Source organism: Armigeres subalbatus, chromosome 3 (assembly GCF_024139115.2).
Source record: "Armigeres subalbatus isolate Guangzhou_Male chromosome 3, GZ_Asu_2, whole genome shotgun sequence".
Classification (NCBI taxonomy): Eukaryota; Metazoa; Arthropoda; class Insecta; order Diptera; family Culicidae; genus Armigeres; species Armigeres subalbatus.
In genome coordinates this window covers 257,691,391-257,711,899 of record NC_085141.1, presented here as the reverse complement: position 1 = coordinate 257,711,899, position 20,509 = coordinate 257,691,391, and the positions used below count along the sequence as shown (strand labels likewise).

Sequence of the window (20,509 nt, the reverse complement as noted above, 5' to 3'; positions counted from 1 at the left end):
CAACCGTTCCTCCACTAGACTGATCGAATAGGCTGCAGTCACTTCCTCGATAAATTCTCCGTGCACGGTCATGGTTACGTCATCGGCGAATCCCACTGACTTAACTCCTGGTGGGAGCTTTAACCTCAGCACGCCATCGTACATCACGTTCCACAGCAATGGATCCAAAATTGATCCCTGTGGGACACCTGCCGTGATGGGGGCGCTAGCCAAGCCTTCCCCAAGTAACCAAAAGTTCCTGAGTACGTTTTTGGCTTAATCAGCTTCACTGAGCTGCTTAAGCGCAAAACGTACTCTTAAATGAACTTTTGGTTACTTGGGGATCGTCTGTCTCGAAGATTAATACTCGATTCTGAAAGTAGCTTCCCAGAATCTTGTACAGCCCAAAGCCCTGCTGGTACTCCCAGCCGAAGCAACGAGTTCGCGATCTCCATCCAGCACGCACTGTTGAATGCATTCCGCACATCGAGTATAACACTCGATAACTGAACACAATAACTACTGCGCAATAACGTATACCGCGCCACTTGCATTCGATGGCGACCTTTGCAGTGTGAACCACCGATTTCATGGCACCAAGAGTGGTCTACTCTCCTACTCCTCTCCGAAAGCCGAAATGCTCACTCGATAATCCTCCTACCTCCTCCACGTACGGCGACAGCCTGTTCAGGATCAACTTCTCCGTCCGGAAGGCACGGTCGTGCACGGACCCATCGCAGGCTAATTCTATACCAAATTTTGAAAACGACTTATCTGCTTTTGTAAACAAAGATTGAAAAGTCGATTTGACGAATCTGATAGCACTCCCTCGCAAACCAACACCACCAACAGGTAGCATTGATGGTGTTGGTTTACGTGGGAATGCTTCCAGACTTGTCAAATCGACGTTTGAATCTTTGTTTACTAAAGCAGATAAGTCGTTATGAAAATTTGGTATTGACTTCAGGGTTCGGGTTGTCACTAGAAATACTACAATAAGAGATCGGTGAAGACGCTATCTTCCCAACTAACATGTAATGTCAATGTAAATGTCATTTCAACTCGCCTGCTTTTCTTTTTTTTTTCTTCGTAAGCAATGGAGTGGGAATCTGCTCAACAGACATCCTGGGTTGTCCAGGAAGTGCGGGGTTAGGGACCACCTCCAAAAGCAAACGAGGGAGGCAGGACTACATCCCCGACCCGCTAAACCGTTTCCATTGCCGCCAAGACCATCGTCTCTTCGGTACAACCAGAAAGTAATGCTGCAAAGGGGGGCCAGTGCACAACGCACCCTCGAGGTTAGCTGCGTGTCCTTACAGCATCTGTGCCGTGACAAGCTCTTCGACTTCGGTGATCTCGTCCAGGTCTTTAACCCTTAGATTCACCTCCGTCGTGAGTGCCCTCACCTTGACCGTCTCGCCAAGGACTTCCTCCGCCAACTTCTTCTAGGCGGCGCCCTTTTGCGAGAAGCCCAGCTTCAGCTCGAGGATCATCTCGCCCGTCCGGGAACGTCTTATTCGACGTACGTCGGCGCCGAGTTCAACGAGCTTGACGTCACTCCTCATCGCCTTCAAGACGTCCGAGTACTTAGCCTCGTCCGTCTTGATTACTATAGCATCGCCCCTGGAGCGATTGGCGCCTACCCTAGACTTCTTGCTACCCTCATTCGGCAGTCTGGGTAGACTTTGGCACCACCGTCTTTGCTGGCACGCCCTCGATCGATTCGACCTTGTCCGAGTCCGCGAATCCTTCGGCATCAGTCTGGGTAGACGTCGACTCCACGGATTTCATAGCTTTGCACTTGGCCGTCCCGACCGCCCTCTCCAGCTTGGCGTCCAACATCGACTTTCGAAGTTTCAGAAAGCTCCCCTTGAGGTCCTTACTGATATTATGCTTCGATGACGCAAAGCCGATGATGGCGTCCAGCTGTTCCGTCGCCACCTCGAAGGCCGAAAGCCCATTTCGTTTGCGGTTCATCGCCCTCACAAGCCATGGACCCCACAGGCTCCGTTAAAGGCCTAGCTCATCATTTCACCTCCCTGGCCATGCATCCCCTCGACACGGGTCGCTTAACGCCTTGGGATTAGGTGTTAGGGACGATGGTCCTCTTGGTCGCACTCCCTCACTCTAGCTGATGTCAGAAGGATAACAGTGCCCAGGCTGCACTACCAGCTAAGTACAAAACCCTTAGCTGGCGGTCGATTGTCATCGGAAGACCCGTGGAAGCGTGAGATTTGAACTTGTGAGGACCAGAGCTGTGTAGGTCGCTCCTTCCCAGACGTCAACTCACCATTTCGCAGACGTCTATACGGCTTCAAGCTGAATATTCTTTCACCAGCAAATTTGGCGAATCTATTCAGCTGTTTTTGACGTGCCTGAATAACTACTTTACAGCATGTTACACATTTTTTTCTCAATCTTTACTAAACCATTCAGTAATATAATTCGCTTCAATGGCGCTTATTCAGATTTTTTGAATCTGTTAAATAAGTTTTATACAGCCACTGAATTCAATTTGATTAAATATTATTTGAGAGGAGAGTAAATTTCGGAGTATATATTTTTTTTTGTGAAAACTGAAATACCAATTTTGTTGCTTCCTAGATTCGAACTCCTGATCTCCTGATTCAATGGCTGCTGCTCTGTCATCGCCGTCACTTTGACATATGCAAATAACAAAGAAAATTATGGATGTGCTTCTTCGCATACCCCATATAGGTTGTTTTACTTACACTTTTCAGTTTCGTGCTGTATAAACGTTAAAAAGAGTACATTCAAAGTTAATTGCCTATATGCCGGGTATTAAGCCACCCGGTGTGGAAATTAATTACTATTGCTACGTTTTGACAGGGCAAGTAAATTGAACAACTCAGTTGAATTCAATTGACTTGCCAAAAGTTGAACATGTTCAACTTTCTTTTCGTTCAAGTGAATTGAATTAAGGTGTTTACACGTTCAGTTCGCGTTCGATTCAAGCGACTTGCTCAATTCACTTGCCTTGTCTAAACGTAGCATATGTCTGAAACTTGATTATGCATATGTACAACATGTGATAGATTTAGTTCGGAAAAGGTATTGGAGGGTAACCGCCCCTTCGGTGGGCTTTGATCCCACGACCCCAGTTCGCATGACAGGTGCTTTCCCTACTAAGCTACGAAGGACCTCCGTCGTCCACCGCAGCTTAGCGGGTACTGATGAAACCAAATTCCCAGCACCATCCTGCAGGATTTTGAAAAGATATTTTAGTTACAAGATAAACATTGTCGCTGTCCGGAACATCTTTTGCTGGCGAGGATAGGGGATCTAAATGTCAACGAAGGAAAAATACATACGATTTGACAGTTAGGTTTGTCAAGAGATTTCTGTTGGAAAACTGGCGGGAATTTCAGGAGGAATTTCTTCGGAATTGCAAGTATAAATCCTTGAAGGAAATTTCCAGGAGGAAGGAAATCCAGAAGGAAAAACGGTGGAAAAAATTAAAAAAGTTTTGCTGAGAAAATTATTTTGAGCTTTTTAGTGGAATGTCTTCACTTCATAAGACGAGTTTGTACAATTCCATTGAATTCCACCACTTAATTGTATCTTGACAGATACGTATTTCGACCTCAACAGTAAGGCCGTCTTCAGTGTCTCGTACTAAGTCGAGTCAAGTACGAGACACTGAAGACGGCCTTACTGTTGAGGTCGAAATACGTATCTGTCAAGATACAATTGAATGGTGGAATTCAATGGAATTGTACAAACTCGTCTTATGACAAGTAAAAAAGTTTGATCTAAATGTAACTAGGGTAAATGATATATTTTGGACATGTACATATTTTGGACAAGCCTGAGCTTCTTCGACCAATTGTAGATAATGTGTAGGAAAATTTTTATCGAAAGTATGATCATTGCATACTTTTACCTCAACTCTAGCGGCTCCTGATGAGAATTCACGAATCAACTATTATTTATCTTTAAAATTATCTAAAATGTAAAGCTTTCTACCAAAGTGCCTGCTGGACACCAGTATGCAGGAGAACATGCATTATAGGACTCTTCGTAACATGCACCTGAAACACGTTTAAATTGGTTTAAGGCTCTATAAACCGTAATCAATCCGATGATGACGATGATTTTATTCGAATCCACACTAATACTAATAAAGTTTTGAACTTAATTCAATATTTTGGGGCTATTTGCCGACTTACCTCAATCATTGCATATTCATTACCTTTTCATTTTAATTTTTCACTTATCCAATCTAACAATTACTGAGGAATTGCTGGAAAAACGCTGAAAACTGCTTTTTTCCTAGACCGACATTCGCATTTTTATCGAACGCATACTAACTCCGAACGTTCGGAGCTAACACATACACACGCAACTTGATTTTTCACTTGATCTTTTCCCACTGTTTCCTTGATTTAATCACTCCTAAAACATATTCACTAACTGAGTTTCACCTTTTTATTCAATCTTGACTACCGATAAATTCACTTCACGTCCAAAAACTGTCGAAAACTGCTTTCCAAAAATCGAAGTGAGAGACAAATTTGACGACCGTATTGTAAATGCAATAAAATGCGGAAGACTCCAATTCACTAGCGCAATAAGTGAAATGGTGAGAACAAAATCTACGCGATGCAACTTCATTCAATCCGAACAATACAACGTATACGCCAGCCACGTCCACGCCTACAAGCAAACAAAGGTGTGCATACACAAGAAAATAATCATCTCTTCACCGTTGCCAGATTTATTTATTGGAAAAAATCATTGCTGTTTGTCGGATTGAACAAATAAACGAAAAATAAATATTTAAACATGTTATGTAAGCTTCAGTTACATTCCAAGTGGTGTATTAAAAAGTTTTACTCGGTAAAAACCCATATATTTGATACACCGCGAACATCTGTTATGATATAAAATAAACATTTCGTCAAGTCTGGCAACATTATGCATCAGCTGGCATATTTTTTACATCCCATTTCCACCCACCCCAGTTGTAAACAAAATTTATTTATCGCTGCTGCACTTTTCCGTACCAATTGCCTCACTATTACAAATAAGCGATACAGTCATTAATTTTCAAAACATTGTGATGGAGTCTTGAGCCTTAAACGGCAATCTTGAGGTCATGCGGCCAAAGTTTGATTGTAATTGAGATACTAACATATTCCAATCGTTTAACATGAACTTGAGACGGATGAAAAATGAGTGACCAAAATGAAGTTTTGTTTTTATGCATCAAACATTTATTGGTCACCCCATGTACAGTACATGGATGAACCATTAATTGCCAACTTTCAGGCTGTTTTCAATGATATCGATAAGATTGCGAAACAATGTTAATTTCTGGTTTAATCTATGTCAGTTAAGCAAATAAATGCATTTAAATGAATGTGGATACGTGTAGGTAAGTCATACCATTGAGATCTGTAGGTGGCCATTTTTAAATAAGGAGAAAATGACTCTGTCCAAAATATATGCATTTTCCATGTCGAAATTATATATTTGATGTCCAAAAAGAAAATATTTCATTTCGCAGTATATCACAGTTTACACCTAGTAAACGTAATTTACTCAAAAATTGGGCAATGGAGACACAATTGTATTTGGATGAACCTAGTGGTTTTCAATTGTTTTATACTATTCAATCTCGATATATTTTCTAATGAATGTCCTGCGCTTGTCCAAGATACATCATTTACCCTACTAAGGCGGGTCTCCAGCTATGTATAGCCTTGCGAGCAGAAGCCCAGAATTGCCCTCCGGAGATGGCGAGTTCTATTCCAGATTCGGTCAAGGATGTCTTCGAGTGGGCTCCTTGGGCATAGTTGTCACACAAAATACATACTCGTGCAATGACGAATACTAAGTTGAGCAGCTAGCCAAGTTCCAGTTAGAGCCATTGAAGAAGATGATGACTACTTTTAGCAACGCCCGGTGAGAACTCAATATGTTTACAAAGTCGCTATACCTAAAACAGAAACCACCAGCCGGAAGATGGGGCGCTGTCCAAAAATAGCACTCGGGAGGGAGCGCTATAATAAGAATAGCGATGAGGACTCCCGTGGAGGTGCTCTTAATGAGTAGATTCACTTTTTCTTCAAAGTGAGTGAAAATTTACCCTTTAATGAGTTTTCGAGGTTCTCCGTGTATAGGTAACAATATTTATAAACAAAAATAAACAAAAAAAATATTTATAATAACATCTTCAATCTCATTAAGGTATAGGTATGATTATAATCACAATCTGAGTAAAGCCGAAATTTACTGTTTAACCAATTTTGAATTATTCTAGGATTGTTCTCAAATAATTCAATTTGAGTCTGCATTTGCAATGGAATTCGAATTCAAGAATCAACCATCATCCGTCATAATAGATGGATATGAGCTAGTTGATAACTCAGAACCACATCATCCATGGTAAGTAAAGCAATGTGTCTGGTCTATGTGTTAATGTTTTTGGTAATGCCAGTGCTTAGTAAATACATAAAACTTGTCCTTATACTTTTCGGTCAACAGCTGCTTGTCACCAACCAACCAGCCAAATATCTTCCACTTATCGATTTGATACGATGTTTCAATAGTTTGGTATATACCGTCCTAGTTTGTAACAATTTTGTTGACCTAAATGCTATCAGGATAACGATATCCATCGCGTTTGCTTTTAGGGTTGATCGGGGCAATATGGGCTACCTAAGGAAATCGTTCCGAAAAGCTTGGAAAATCATCATTCAAATGTAGTTGTCTTATACTAGGGTGTGTTACCTTTCATATTACATCGATATATCTTGTAATCTTGTAATATCAACGCACCCTCTGACCATAGCCTATCTGCATTGTATTTAAATACCACTGAGCGATACGTCTACTGGGCAACACGTCCGGTGTGCACTGCACTAAGATCTCCTTAGATGCAACCGGACCGAGATCTTACTTAAGGCTCCGAAGGGTCCCGTTTCGCTGTGATATGTTGCCATAAAATAGTAATTTATGCACTTGCTTTTCTAATCTACGGGAATATTTAAATTTACTAATGATATTGATTATTCACGATGCATCTAAATATGTGGCAAGTAAATTCATTCACCGATCAGATTAGAACGAGCTCAGTGCAATTAAAATATAAACGCAATACTTATCTGCAATTCACAGAGGATGTTAGGATTGTCCTTGAAGTAATCTCGTTGTGAACACAGACTTCCTGTATTGACGATGGTTGTAGGTAGTATTAGTTATGAATACCACTGCTGATACCGGAACTATGTGATTTTCTTGAAGTCTTGAAGTCTTCTTCATCATTGGTCGTCTGGAAAGAGGTAGATAAAAAAAATTGGGCCGCTTTCACTCGCCAGCCCGCAAAACATTAGTAAGTAATTAATCTTACTACAAAGACAAAAATACAGTTCTTATAATTCTGCCTTATTAATGGTTATCACACATGCATATCTGCTATTTAACCTAACTAAAAACATATCCTCAATACTTAATAAAATAAAACGATAACTGTATATAGTTTCTATTATTGTCCATATATACCTACTATTCAATCTAGGATTCCAAATCGGATAAATTAATTTAGTTCCCAACCAAAAGATAATCCTCAACGCTTTGGCTGTCAATAGTCCTCACAATATGAACCCTGAAGTTTATAACTTGTTCAATCCTACATCCTATATTAAAACTCAATCCTAACTGCCCCGAAACCGCCCTCAACACACATCCGCCCCGAGCACAGCCACTACATGCGACCCACAGGACCCCAATCAAGGACGGCCCACTCTATATATATATACCATTACAACGCAGAGCCTACACCCTTTCCTGGGCTGTGTGACGCTGAAAACATGCTCCTAACATTTGATGCCTAAAAAACAAAAATAATTACACTAAATCTTACACTCTGAGCGATCCCGGCTGACATCCGCGTTAAACAATGTGTTCCATGAGTGCTGATCACTCATAATAATGCACCGAATCGGGGAAAAAATGCAATGTAACGCAGAGTTTAAACCCTCTCTTGCGCTAAGTAATGCTGAAAACCTAACTTTTAGAAATTTGATTCGTAGAAACAAATTATCTATACTGAAATTGTTGCGTGGCAAAATAAGTTATACTATTAGCTAATTTAGTTAAACCCTGACTACCCCATATTATACTGGCCCGTTTGGAGTCATCCAGTGGTACTTGGTCTTAACATTCGTTTTCTTTTTAAATTCTACAACATTTCATCACGCTTACCCCCCATATTAGTCATATGTACAACGAATGCTTGACTATTACTATACTAAGTATAGTAAAAGACCGGAAGTAATCATGGGGCCAGCCACCACCCTTTCATATTACATCGATATATGATAAAAAATTCGTTTGGAAATTGTTGGAATGCACTTTTGAAAATGTATTGAATTTTAATGTATAAGGTTGAGTAAATCGTGAAAAACTAAAACTAAAGTTCTTATGGGATTTTCGCACGGGCAGTTCACAACGCGCATTCTCGCCCACTATGCAGGACAACGCTAGACCAACATTTGAAAAGGGCGTAACAGCCAAAATTTATTCCTTCTGATTCTTCGTCTACATATAAAGCTATATAAGTGGACAAAGAATCAGAAGGAATAGATTTTGGCTGTTACGCCCTTTTCAAATGTTGGTCTAGAACGTCTGCCGGGTCAACTAGTACATAATGAATTTAACATAGATGATAATATTCTTGTATTCGGCAACTGAAATATGAACTTGTTCGCATATTAGGGATTAATATCTTGCTCTGTGTAGATATGTCTATATTGCCCCATAGAGAGTGGTTTTAGAAAAAAAAAGTTGTATGATTAATTTACTTTTGTATCAGAACAAACATGTGTGCACAATATTCAATTATAATAGATCTTATTATTAATTATTGTGATGTAGTTTTGGCCTGTATATTTAAATCAGTTTTGTGTCAAAACCTTATTCATAAACTTCAAATCTTATAATAATTGTGTCTATTAGGCTTTCTGCGAGCGTGTACGCACACGTACATTTCACTCACACTTTTACTCAGTTTGTTTGCAACCACGAGCACCTGTCACGGCAAAATCAAATGAGATTGTTTGCAACCACGAACCGTGGGTTCGTGTTGGTAAGAAATGTCGACGAGACCCTAATGCAGCGAAAATTCACATTCTCAAGTGTATTTTCGTGTTCGAATTGATTTTTAATGTGGTTTCCACGTTGAGGCATACGTGGAGCATTCTCTTGAAAATTATATAACTTTGACATGATAAAACTTGTCAATAAGCTCAAATTGAGGGTGGCTCATATTGCCCTTACTGTCCCTACTTTCCAACTAAACCGATGAACACTAAGCCACGAGGCAGCAGTTCCAGAATGAGATAGATAGCTACTAGCTAAAGAAATCAGCAGCTCCGGAAGCATAATTTTACGTAGAAATTAAAATCTATTTTAATTCTTAAAATGTGGAGCAGTTGAGCAACCTGATAAACGTCAACGTGGAACTAACTTCTGAGTTCCTTTAAACCTACATATTTTAGATGTGGGCTGAACTATCATTTAAAAAACATGTTTTGCCTTCAAGCGAGACTAAAGCCACCTAAAGCAGATTGAATTTGACTAGCTAAATATTTTATCTGATTTTACATATATTACATACCGTCGTCGGGGGCGACAATGGGTGAAATTGGGGTGAGAATGGGTCACTGTTTCAAGTACATAGATTGCTTGTAGAATAGATTGAATGTATCTGAGGGCAAGAAGACTGAAATATGAGAGACCTTTTTGAAAGATTTTACTTTCCCCTCCTCCCTCCATAAGTGTTTACGTAATTAGTGTACGCCCCTTTTAGCATATATCTTACGCTTATGCTCATAAATGGGCGTAACTGTATTGATCGATATTATTTCATAGATTTTTTCTTTCGTTAATAACTCAACTGAACAATTGCAACCATGATTGTTACTTCTGGTAGGTACAAGCTGCAACTATCCTTCATCGCTCCGAACCATAAAATCTAAAGTAAACTGTTGAAATTCGCTGCATTGATAAGAAGAAAACATCGATACAGAGAAATCGATCAATGCAGTTACGCCCCTATGATTCTATAAATACCATAACTTGTTATTGATATCCGCTTTTATTTTGCAGTAAAAGTATTGAATTAGGACCTAATTCATATGGATACGCCTATCACACTAACAGCACTCAAAACACGAACACGACAGTGGCACCTAAAGAGGACTACAATTTCGAAGGGTTATCCTTACTACTGAAGGAGTGGGGTTTAGACGCACTCTATGGAAGATTTGTCCAAAATTTGATTGACGTAAACGTGTTGGAATACATGATCGATGTAGATGTTGTAGACTTATGTAAGGACTTTCCAATGCGCTATCGTCTAATTTTGCGCCACAAACTAAAGCAAAAGGTAAAAATAAAAAAATATCTGGAGATAAATATAAATAAATATTCCAATTTTTAAGAGTTATCATAGAGCGTTTGTCGCAGATAATCATCGAAACGAGCTGATAAACGCAGTGTCACATAATAAGAGATCGCAGACATCAGTTGTAATCGATGGTACTCCAGCTAAGCAATCAAAGCATAACCATCCAGAGCGAGATACAACCGAAAATTCTAATGTCTCTACAATCACGATGCAACCAGTGGCTACAAAGTTGAAAAGTTTAGAACAAGCCAAAGATTATGCACAACATCTCAAAGGTCAGAAAGTAAGTAACGTATAATAGCCCTCATAAACCGACTTCCAGAACAGATCGATTTCTCTTAATCGATTTTATATTTTGTTCATAACTCAACTGTTTCAAAAGCTACAACCTTGTTTATTGATTCTGGTGCAAGATGCAATCATCCTTTATCACACCAACCCATTACATCATCGACAAACTAGCGCAATTTGGTACAATAATATAAAGAAAACATCGACGAAGAGAAATCGATTAAAAACTCTTAGTAACACATTTCAACCATATGTTTTCTAGACTCTGGTGGAGATTCTCCAGGGCTCAGAAATGGGTCTCAAATTTCTGGATCAATACAAGGTAGAGAATGGGAAACGAATCTATTCCGCGGAATCCAGGAACTATATTAAAAAGGCACTGGTAGATTATTACTTTCGAGCTGGACAGGGACACATAGGGGCTCATGAATTCCAAGAAATGGTTGCCCTAATAATGAATGAGCTACCCGATGAAGAACCTACTATTTGGTTCTCACCTCCCACAGCCGATTCGACATGCAGTACGGGTTTATTATATGGACGATACAGATACATGATGCAAACCAACAAAGAGTATCGGAAGCAGAAAGAAGCAAAGCGAGTGCAGCATTCGACTATGTTGATCCAGCAAGCCAAAGAATCCTGGGAATCACTTAACAGTATTGAGCAAAATGAGTGTTTAGGTAAGTTTTATAGCTTCAAGAATGCCGTGATAATGAAAAGTGCCGTACTGCTCTTCCAAGCTGCATTTATAACTTAAATAAGTGCGGTAGTTCAAAAATTAAAGCACTTTTACATTTATCACAAAGAAGTATATTAGAAATGTAACGTAAGTATTGTGTTGTTCTACAGTTGCGAAAACTAAACTCTGGAACATAGACATTGCTGAAACTGACGACGTTATCGAGGCCTGGAAAACATGCTACCCGTTGCGGCGATATGAAATCGTTATGGGCGTACTACAAATCAACGAACTGCAACCGTTCACGAATTTCTCAAGGATGCATGACTTGGTAACGTTTCGAAGACTAACATCAAACATATACATATGTAGTTTTAACACAGACAAACAGACATCGTTAAATTTTCATCGTTCTCTGATTTACTGGTCAATTTAAATAATCATTCATTGGCCAATCACTCACTCGTGGCGCGCGCATCGAATTCGCTCGAGTTTGACGTCTGCGCACTACCGCCATCTGTACCGTGCTTTGCCCAACTTAGTAAAAACAACAGATGTCGTTAGTGTTTTGACGACGATGAATTTGATGAGAGAATGTTCAATATGTGTTATGTCTGTGGTTTTAATATTCTTTCGTCTCCCAGCGAATGCAGTTCAAATACAGATTGTATATTGCAGATAACCTATGATTTTTCCCGGATATTATCGATTGAAGAAGAAATCTTCTACAATCGCGTGCCACACTTCGTCGATCGTTTCAAATCGGTTTACATCGGATACAAGGCAGTCATTGAAGACGATAAAGCATTATCACAAGCCATTGTTTCGGCTTTCAGCGAATCCTCCACCGAGTCAACGGATAGAGTATCTTTCCTTGCATTTTATTCGTTGCCTTACATGTTACGACAGGGCTTCACTGGTAAGAGGGTAAAGAAAAAACGAAAATTTGCATTCGCAGAAGCTCGCGATAGCTTCATCACTCTCCTTCCAGTATGTTCTTCGTGCTAAGCCCAGACATGCCGAACGATAACCTATGCTTAAATTCATTCTAGGCAAACTATATGATCGAAGAATGCATTGAGATGCGTAAAAGGAAAGCTTTGGAGAATGAAGAGCGGAATACACCATTCATCGTTAGCGTCGGTACGTTGCTCAGTGGTGTGCGGGAGAATTATGTTGTGCTGGAAGAAATGATTTTTCCTTGTGGAACTATTGATCGAGCAGTAGATTTTCTATTGAAGTTGTACACCGTGTTGCATATGGAGTACGCTCACGCGTGCGAAAATGTTCTACGATTTATTCAAGGCTATTTGTACGAATTGAAATTTGTAGGCGAGCGAAGTAATACATTCGCTACTGCTTTAATTACTGATTTTAATCGTCTATAGTAAAGAAAGGTATTAAAATATTTGTTTTTGACTATAAACAAGCACTTCGAAATTCCTAGAGGATATCACAAAATAGCATATAATAGGGCAACGGGAGGTAGTAATGTTAGCATAGGATGAAATGTTGGATCATCACAAGTAAATCAATGATTTAGCGGTTCTACATCGTTTTGTACCGAAATATTTATCAGCGCTGCTTTAGAAAAATGTATCGAGCACACTTTAGTTACATTACGCTAGATGGAAAGCACAATGGACCAATCAATAAGCAAAAGCTGCCGCTATGAAATGCAGGGCTGTTACAAACTAGTCGAATTCCAATCCGCGAAATCCGCGACTAGCAAATTGAAATTTTTTTAATTTTTTACCCTTTAATCTATTGGCAAATTCGTCGGTAGAAAACAAAATGAAAGAACATTCGCGTATTTATGTAATATCTAAAACTGTATAGTTAACGCTATTATTATGAGCCACAGAAAACCATATTATAAGCCACAGAAAATATATGTGCAGCGTTGAACTATGCCCGAAAGGAATTTAATTTTTAATGTTGCCGGGAAACCCCCATTTGAATCGATGTTGTATCATTTCATTTCTTTATAAGTTGGTTGTGCAGATGGCAGTCTGTTGTCATAGTTAAATACCAGTTAGATCAAGGGTTATATTTGAATTATACTTTTTAGTACGCTACACCCAACCGGCGGTTGTTAGATTTTCTAACAATTCTATATAAGAATCTACCAAAACCTGTATAAGAATTGGGCATATGCGAAATTGCTAGATTCTTATACAAATATTGTATAAGAATCTAACAATATTGTAAGCTTTTCTTACATTTTTTGTATAAGAATCTAACAATTTCGCATATGTCCACTTCTAATACAGGTGTTGGTAGATTCTTATACAGAATTGTTAGAAAATCTAACAACCGCCGGTTGGGTGTACGCTATGCTCAAGGCTCAAGTTCAGTCAGACAGTTTGTTGCAACTAAGGAATCCCGAACGAACTCAAAATGGATATAGGGTTTCTTACCTAACATGCCTAACATGCGTACGACTGCATTATTCAATTGATATTTATGACAGGAAGCAACTTTTCCTGAATTTTGTGGGCTGTATAATACTGCATTGGGGTTCACTTCTGCTTAAAAAATAGCTATTCGTGCTAAATATCGTTCAAAAAAGCTTTTATTTTATTTAAATTAACGAGGTGCAGCACTCATTTCAGTCATAGCGATTTCCATTCCGGCATATCATAAAACCAGTTCCCGGCCTAAGCAAAATTTCACTCATTCTCTCAACATTTTTCTCTCATTCTCTCTCGGGACGGTAGAAAATGGGACGTAAACAAAAATATGCACGTTCCACGACAACAAGATGCCAGATGGTATCATTCATAATCATTTTTATTTGGTTGAGAAGATATATTTACTCATCCAATTTTTTTCCAAATATTGTGGATTTACTTGACCAATGGATTCGAAGGTCGGTTCACTTGCCTATTTCAAACGACCCCTTTTCCTGCAATGTTTGCCAAACTCAATAAATGTCTGGTACCTTGTCCTGATTACCTTGTTTTTTGCTCCTTGTCTATCAAAACAGATGTCAAAACATCGGAAAAAGAAAGAGAAGTCCGAGGGAAACAGCAAAAACCACGTGGCAGACTTGTCAGTTTTGACAGATTTTACTATGAAGACGAGTGTGAAGGTAAAAACGGCGATTTCAACGACCGTTCAAGGAGCGACTATTTCGAACGGTCGGGTCCAATAGGGAAATCCACGTACAATACTTAAAAACAATATTTTTTTCACCTTTTGAAATCGAGAAAATTATGTTTATGTTTAAGTTCTAGTGATACGTTCTAGTGATTAGATTGAAGTGCGTGTGTTAAGCATTATGGTGTGGTGATTAAAAGCTTGAAGCAATGATTGTAACGAGCACTAGAACGATTTTCAGGTAGGTGTTTATTTGATGATACCGTTTTGTAAAAGTGGAAAGAATCACTCCGGCTCAGTGGTGTGGCATCGGAGAGCGAGATTTTGAAATCTACATTTTTATTTTCTACAATTGGATCAATTAGGAGTAAAACAAGTAATTGAAAAATATTGAGTATTGTGAAAAATAAATGGGAGACTTTAAAAAAAATATCAATCATAAACCTACGGGTTCCAAACAGTATAAATCATTAGTATTCTGTGCAGTGAGCCGGGAACCGGGTCCATAGGCCCAAGTAGTGATTTACCCTAGTAACAGCGAGAAATTTTGTAGCACAGGTAATGGAACAAAAACTAGCCTACCAAAAAGTTTTTGGAATGCATAATAAAACAAAGGACGAATACTGAATGGTTTGAATGAGATACCTGCAATAGTGGGAGTTATTGAGCATGGTACAAAACTGGACGCAACTGATGGTCTGGCAATTGAAAAAAAAACTCTATCGTTCAACCGACGATATTTGGATTTCAGAATGCCCCAATCATTGAAAGCCGATATTTGGATTTCTATGCAGCCTCAACCATTGAAAGGTGATCTGATCCTTTCTCACGAACAATCTACAGGAATTTTCTGTTTGGCAGGATGGTCAAAATGTGGCATTCCCAAACTAGACCTCAATTCTTCAGTAGCAAGTTAATATAGCACTGGAGAACAGGGCGCAAAAAAAAAATTACTGCGAGACACTAGAGGATGCAGATGAACTATATTTCCACCACCCTTAGAAAAGGAGCCATACGAAGCGGTAGGAACCCCAGGATTCCAGTCCTTAGGGAGAAGCCGGAACCATCGGGACCCTATCATCGCAATTTTTGTCTGTTTTATTAGTGTTTTTTGTTTTTTTTTCTCTACCAAATTTTATCCTAACAATTATTTTAATGTGGTAATTTAACTCAAAATAACTGGCGAAGCCCTTGGTTGACTCACAAGGTGGCCCTTCTGGTCCGACCTTCCTCTTAATTTAAATTGCCTAATCTTTCTAATTCCTTTCCTCATTGGTGTTGAACCTAATATTATAAATTTAAAAACACCTAAATGAAAGCTGCTTCGATCATCTATCAGTTCCGTCCCGGCAGTTGCAGGTGTGAATATTACTGCGTTTGATCCGAGTTTATCGTCGACTCTCTATGCAGCGCAAATAATCATAATTGTAATTCCGCAATTAGCGGCACAAAAGTTCTAAGTAATACAATAAATAGTACTCGGCATTTCGGTAATCCATAAATGCAATATGATCGATCTAACAATTCGACAGACTTTCTATGTGTTCACTTAAACCAACATCCATATGACTATTGAAAGGTTATTCAAATGCCATGTGTTTGGATGTTGAATTAATCCTAAAATTATTTTCGCGATTTTCGCGATAGTGTAGTTATAAATCCGCGATTTTCGCGACGATGTTTGACGGAACCGCGATTTTCACCGCTGGAGAGGTAAATCCGCGACAAATCCGCGAAATTCACAGCCCTGGAAATTAGCAGATCGTGCCACCGTAGACATGTTCTGTCAAACACACACGAATAGAAATATGCGTATACAGTGGCGCCGTTGTTTTGATGCGGTGAGTGCAAAATGAGTTACCTTGTTGATCCATTATATTCAGGGTTTCAACTTTTCGTTTCAATGAGACCAAAGCAAGCGTTTCTCGGGCCAAGGGAGAATCTTTTTTCGTTGTTAATGTTGAGGATCATCTTTCACCCATCAATCTTTCTCTACATTTAGCCTTGGATGATAAACGAAAATCTTGCCTATTAGATGAAAAACCTTTTTCGTTTCATCACTTTTACCCACTCACTCACTTTTCGCGAGAATTATCGCAGAACAATTACAAAATTGTATGGCCGCGCCGGGATTCGAACCCAGAATAGTAACAATAATAGCCGTAGGGATGCGCTTACTCAAGCCACATAACCATGCTATCTATATGAACGCATTAAGTTATTTGTTTCACATAAGCTACTACCATTTGCATTGATGGTGCCACGAAAAGACTCGAATATGAAAGAAAAAGAGCAAACCAACGTTTGGCGGCAATCGAAGTGAGCGAAAAATGGTTATCACTCTCCGGGCAGTTTTTCTTTCCCGAAAAGCGATTTCTCCCCGAAATTTTTCGTGATTGAGTATCTTGTGCTCCTGAGATTGAGTGAGCGATACGAACCCTGATTATATTAGGTTGTTTTAGCTTGGACGGACATTTTGAACCAGCAGATCAAACGGCCAGCCGTTCATGCCCACCAAAGGTAAAACAGCTCAGGCGCCGTACACATATTACGTAAGCACTTATGGGGCGACCGTAAGATCAATGTTCCCCCGGATTACGGTACCCAAACACACGTGTTATGAAAAACTACTCGTCGCCAATGTAAACGACGTATACGACACGGATTTACATTATTTTAAGGGTTTTGCCTTTCTCGTACAACAAAGTTGTACCGAAAGGCCATCATTTCACTCCAAAATCGAACTTTTTATAGAAGTCTCGGAGACCCATGATGTTATATACCAATCAACTCAGCTCGTCGAACTGAACAAATGTCTGTCTGTCCGTGTGTATGTGTGTGTGTACACGAAAACCGAAAAACATTAGCCAATTTTTCATAAAGTAATTTTTAACCGATTTTCTCGCAACAAGTTGCATTCGACAGGAGACAAAGCCTTGTTGATAACTATTAAATTTGATAACGATCGACCATTGCGTTCCAAAGTTATTGAGAAAATGGAATCGAACTATGTCGTTTCGTTTCAAAGTTATTAAGAAAATGGAATCGAACTAAATAGAACTAAGCAAGCGCCATATAAGGTTGGTGTCTTGGCTAAATGCGACAAAGGCAGTATCTCCACTTGGTGAATTGGGTTTTTATTTCCCTATGTTTTTTGGATACATGTTTTTCCATGGTACGCTCAAAACCGACTGTCAAATAAAACGAGGGGATATCGGATGGACATTACATATATTACACTGCCTATGTCGACTGCGGGGCGGTAACTATTCGGGTGCATGATCTATCTCCATCAGTACATCATTCCACAATTCGCGAAGTCGAGGCAAAATTCTTCACACAAACAATGACAGTTCTTTATGGGTTTTTACAGTAGAGCGACAGAGAGGAGGAGATGGCGGCCATGTTTCACTCAAACTCTGACAGATAGCAATGGGATTTCCCTTAGGAGGAAAGAGCAGAATTTGCTTCGACTTCGCGAATAGCTGATTACATGCTGAAATTTGGTGAAGTGATTTCGATCAGGGATGAAATGTGGAAGCACTATTTTCCAGAAATATCTTACGGAGTTCGGGTACTGAGGATGAATTAGATCAGCCTAAACATTGCATGCAGTGTGATGAAGCGGCCCATCGGGGAATACAATTCAACTCAACTGGAGGAGGCGTCCTAATCGCAGTGAATAAAAAACGGAAAGCAAGAGTTATTTACAACGACTTATGGGGATGTGTCGAGCAAGTATGGGTGTGCCTCCAGCTTTCCCATCGTTCGGTGTTCCTGTGTGCACTATACATATCTCCTGATCGTGTTCGCGATGATACACTGATCGAAGCTCACACACAATCAGTCTTGTCAGTGATAGAAATGACTAATGCTTCGGACGAAATCATCATTATCGGCGATTTCAATCTGCCAGGAATTACGTGGAGTTCCTCCTGCAACGGGTTCCTTCACATAGATATGGAACGATCTTCATTACACAGTCACGCCTCAAACTCCTCGATTACTACAGCACAGCCACGTTACGTCAAATCAATCACGTTACCAACGAAAATAATCGCAGCCTGGATCTGTGTTTTGTTAGCGCTCAGGACGCTGCTCCGCTAATTTTGCATGCTCCATCACCGTTAGTTAAAGTAGTTAACCATCATCCTTCGTTGATACTCAAGCTGAACAACACGCGAGCCAATGTTGTTGCATCGATCGAGCCCATAATCTACAATTTCCATAACGCCGATCATCATAGCATTGCTGAGTTCTTTGCTACATTGGACTGGGTTGACATTCTTGGCGGTTGTGATGCAGAGAATGCGGCATTGACTTTATCGCATATTATTGGACACGTGATTGAAAGACATGTTCCTAAGAAAATCGTCGCTCCTTATAGTTGTCCTTGCAGACCCGTCAGCTTCGTAGAATGAAAACTGCTAAAAGACCTGCTCTCAAGCGCTATTCCAAACACGGTTCCTTATCGTTGCGTGAGCACTACAAAAAATTAAACTCTGCGTACAAGATTGTTAGCCGACTCTGTTTTTCTCAATATCAGCAAAATATACAGCAAAACTTAAGGACCTGGCCTAAAACGTTCTGGAAGTACATAAATGAACAAAGGAAACAAGCTGGGCTCCCTACAACAATGACTCTGGACGAGGAAGTGGCCTCTACACCCCAATCCATCTGTCAGCTATTTGCCGACAAGTTTGTGAGCACCTATTGTAACGAAGTCATCTCTGATGTCACAATCGCTGAGGCTGCTAACAACGTTCCTGCAGTCGGGATCACTTGGGCCACGTTTTTCGTAGATGCAGAAATGATCCGTATCAATTGATTTTCAACAAATCGCTATCCAGTGGACTTTTTCCGTCCGTGTGAAAAACCGCTACAATGTTTCCCGTGTACAAGAAGGGTGATCGAAAAGATGTCAACAATTATCGCGGCATCTCATCCTTGTGCGCTGCATCCAAATTATTCGAGCTAGTTATAACAGAACCACTCATATCTCACTGTAAGCAACATCTGAGTGCCGATCAACATGGGTTCATCTCAGGCAGATCTACGACCACTAATCTTTTGTGCCTAACTTCGAGCATTACCGACAGCTTTGTGCAGAAGCACAAACGGACGTTGTATATACGGACCTATCTGCAGCTTTCGATAAAATTAACCACGCTATCACGGTTGCGAAATTGGAAAGATTTGGCATTGCTGGTTATCTTTTGCGCTGGTTCCATTCATATCTCACCGGACGGAGACTGTCTGTTACGGTAGGCAATTCTCAGTCCACTGAATTTTTGGCAACCTCAGGCATTCCTCAGGGAAGCCATCTTGGCCCTTTGATATTCCTCTTGTATTTCAACGATGTAAACAATGTGCTTCGAGGACCGCGACTGTCGTATGCGGATGATATGAAGCTCTATGCACTCATTCGGTCTATCTCTGACGCAATGGACCTACAACAAGATATTAATTCATTTGCGGCTTGGTGCACATTGAACCGGATGGTTGTCAATCCTAGCAAATGTTCCGTGATCTCTTTCACTCGTGTACATCAGCCAATAATTTACAACTATGAGCTCAATGGAATTGTGATGCAACGTGTGAACTGTATAAAGGATCTTGGTGTTATTCTAGATACGCAGCTAACATTCAAGCATCATGTCTCTTACGTGATCGAGAAGGCTTCTAGAACATTAGGATCCATTTTTCGCGTCGCCAAGGGTTTCACCGATGTTTATTGCTTGAAATCACTGTACTGTTCGCTGGTTCGATCTACGCTGGAATATTGTTCCGCTGTATGGCATCCTAATTACCAGAACGGATCAGTAAGAATTGAATCTGTTCAACGCCGCTTCATTCGTTTTGCTCTTCGGTTGCTTCCATGGCGAAACCCATTCCGGTTACCAAGTTATAGCAACCGTTGTCAATTGATTAATCTTGAAAGCCTACAATTGCGGAGGCACATTGCACGGGCCATGGTCGTTGCTGATACGCTCCAAGGCAGAATCGACTGCCCTGAAATT

The 20,509-nt window shown here is 40.0% G+C and overlaps 1 protein-coding gene across 1 annotated transcript; it reads left to right on the top strand.

Annotated features, from left to right (window-relative positions):
* The first annotated feature begins 6,150 nt into the window (after nucleotides 1-6,150).
* Nucleotides 6,151-12,795, top strand: LOC134219188 (uncharacterized). The gene is made up of 8 exons (XM_062697890.1): nucleotides 6,151-6,192; nucleotides 6,266-6,390; nucleotides 10,114-10,393; nucleotides 10,449-10,697; nucleotides 10,968-11,388; nucleotides 11,558-11,718; nucleotides 12,066-12,377; nucleotides 12,440-12,795. The coding sequence occupies exons 2-8, from the start codon at nucleotides 6,305-6,307 to the stop codon at nucleotides 12,773-12,775; spliced, it is 1,845 nt and encodes a 614-aa protein (XP_062553874.1). The 5' UTR covers nucleotides 6,151-6,192; nucleotides 6,266-6,304; the 3' UTR covers nucleotides 12,776-12,795.
* Nucleotides 12,796-20,509: the final 7,714 nt, after the last annotated feature.

What these genes read in the sequence shown, in the direction of transcription:
- LOC134219188 (XM_062697890.1), top strand. Translation starts at nt 6,305, where the DNA reads ATGGAATTCGAATTCAAGAATCAACCATCATCCGTCATAATAGATGGA. An exon ending in TCAGAACCACATCATCCATG is followed by an intron (nt 6,391 to 10,113) that starts GTAAGTAAAGCA and finishes TTTATTTTGCAG; the next exon opens with TAAAAGTATTGAATTAGGAC. An exon ending in TCTCAAGGATGCATGACTTG is followed by an intron (nt 11,719 to 12,065) that starts GTAACGTTTCGA and finishes TGTATATTGCAG; the next exon opens with ATAACCTATGATTTTTCCCG.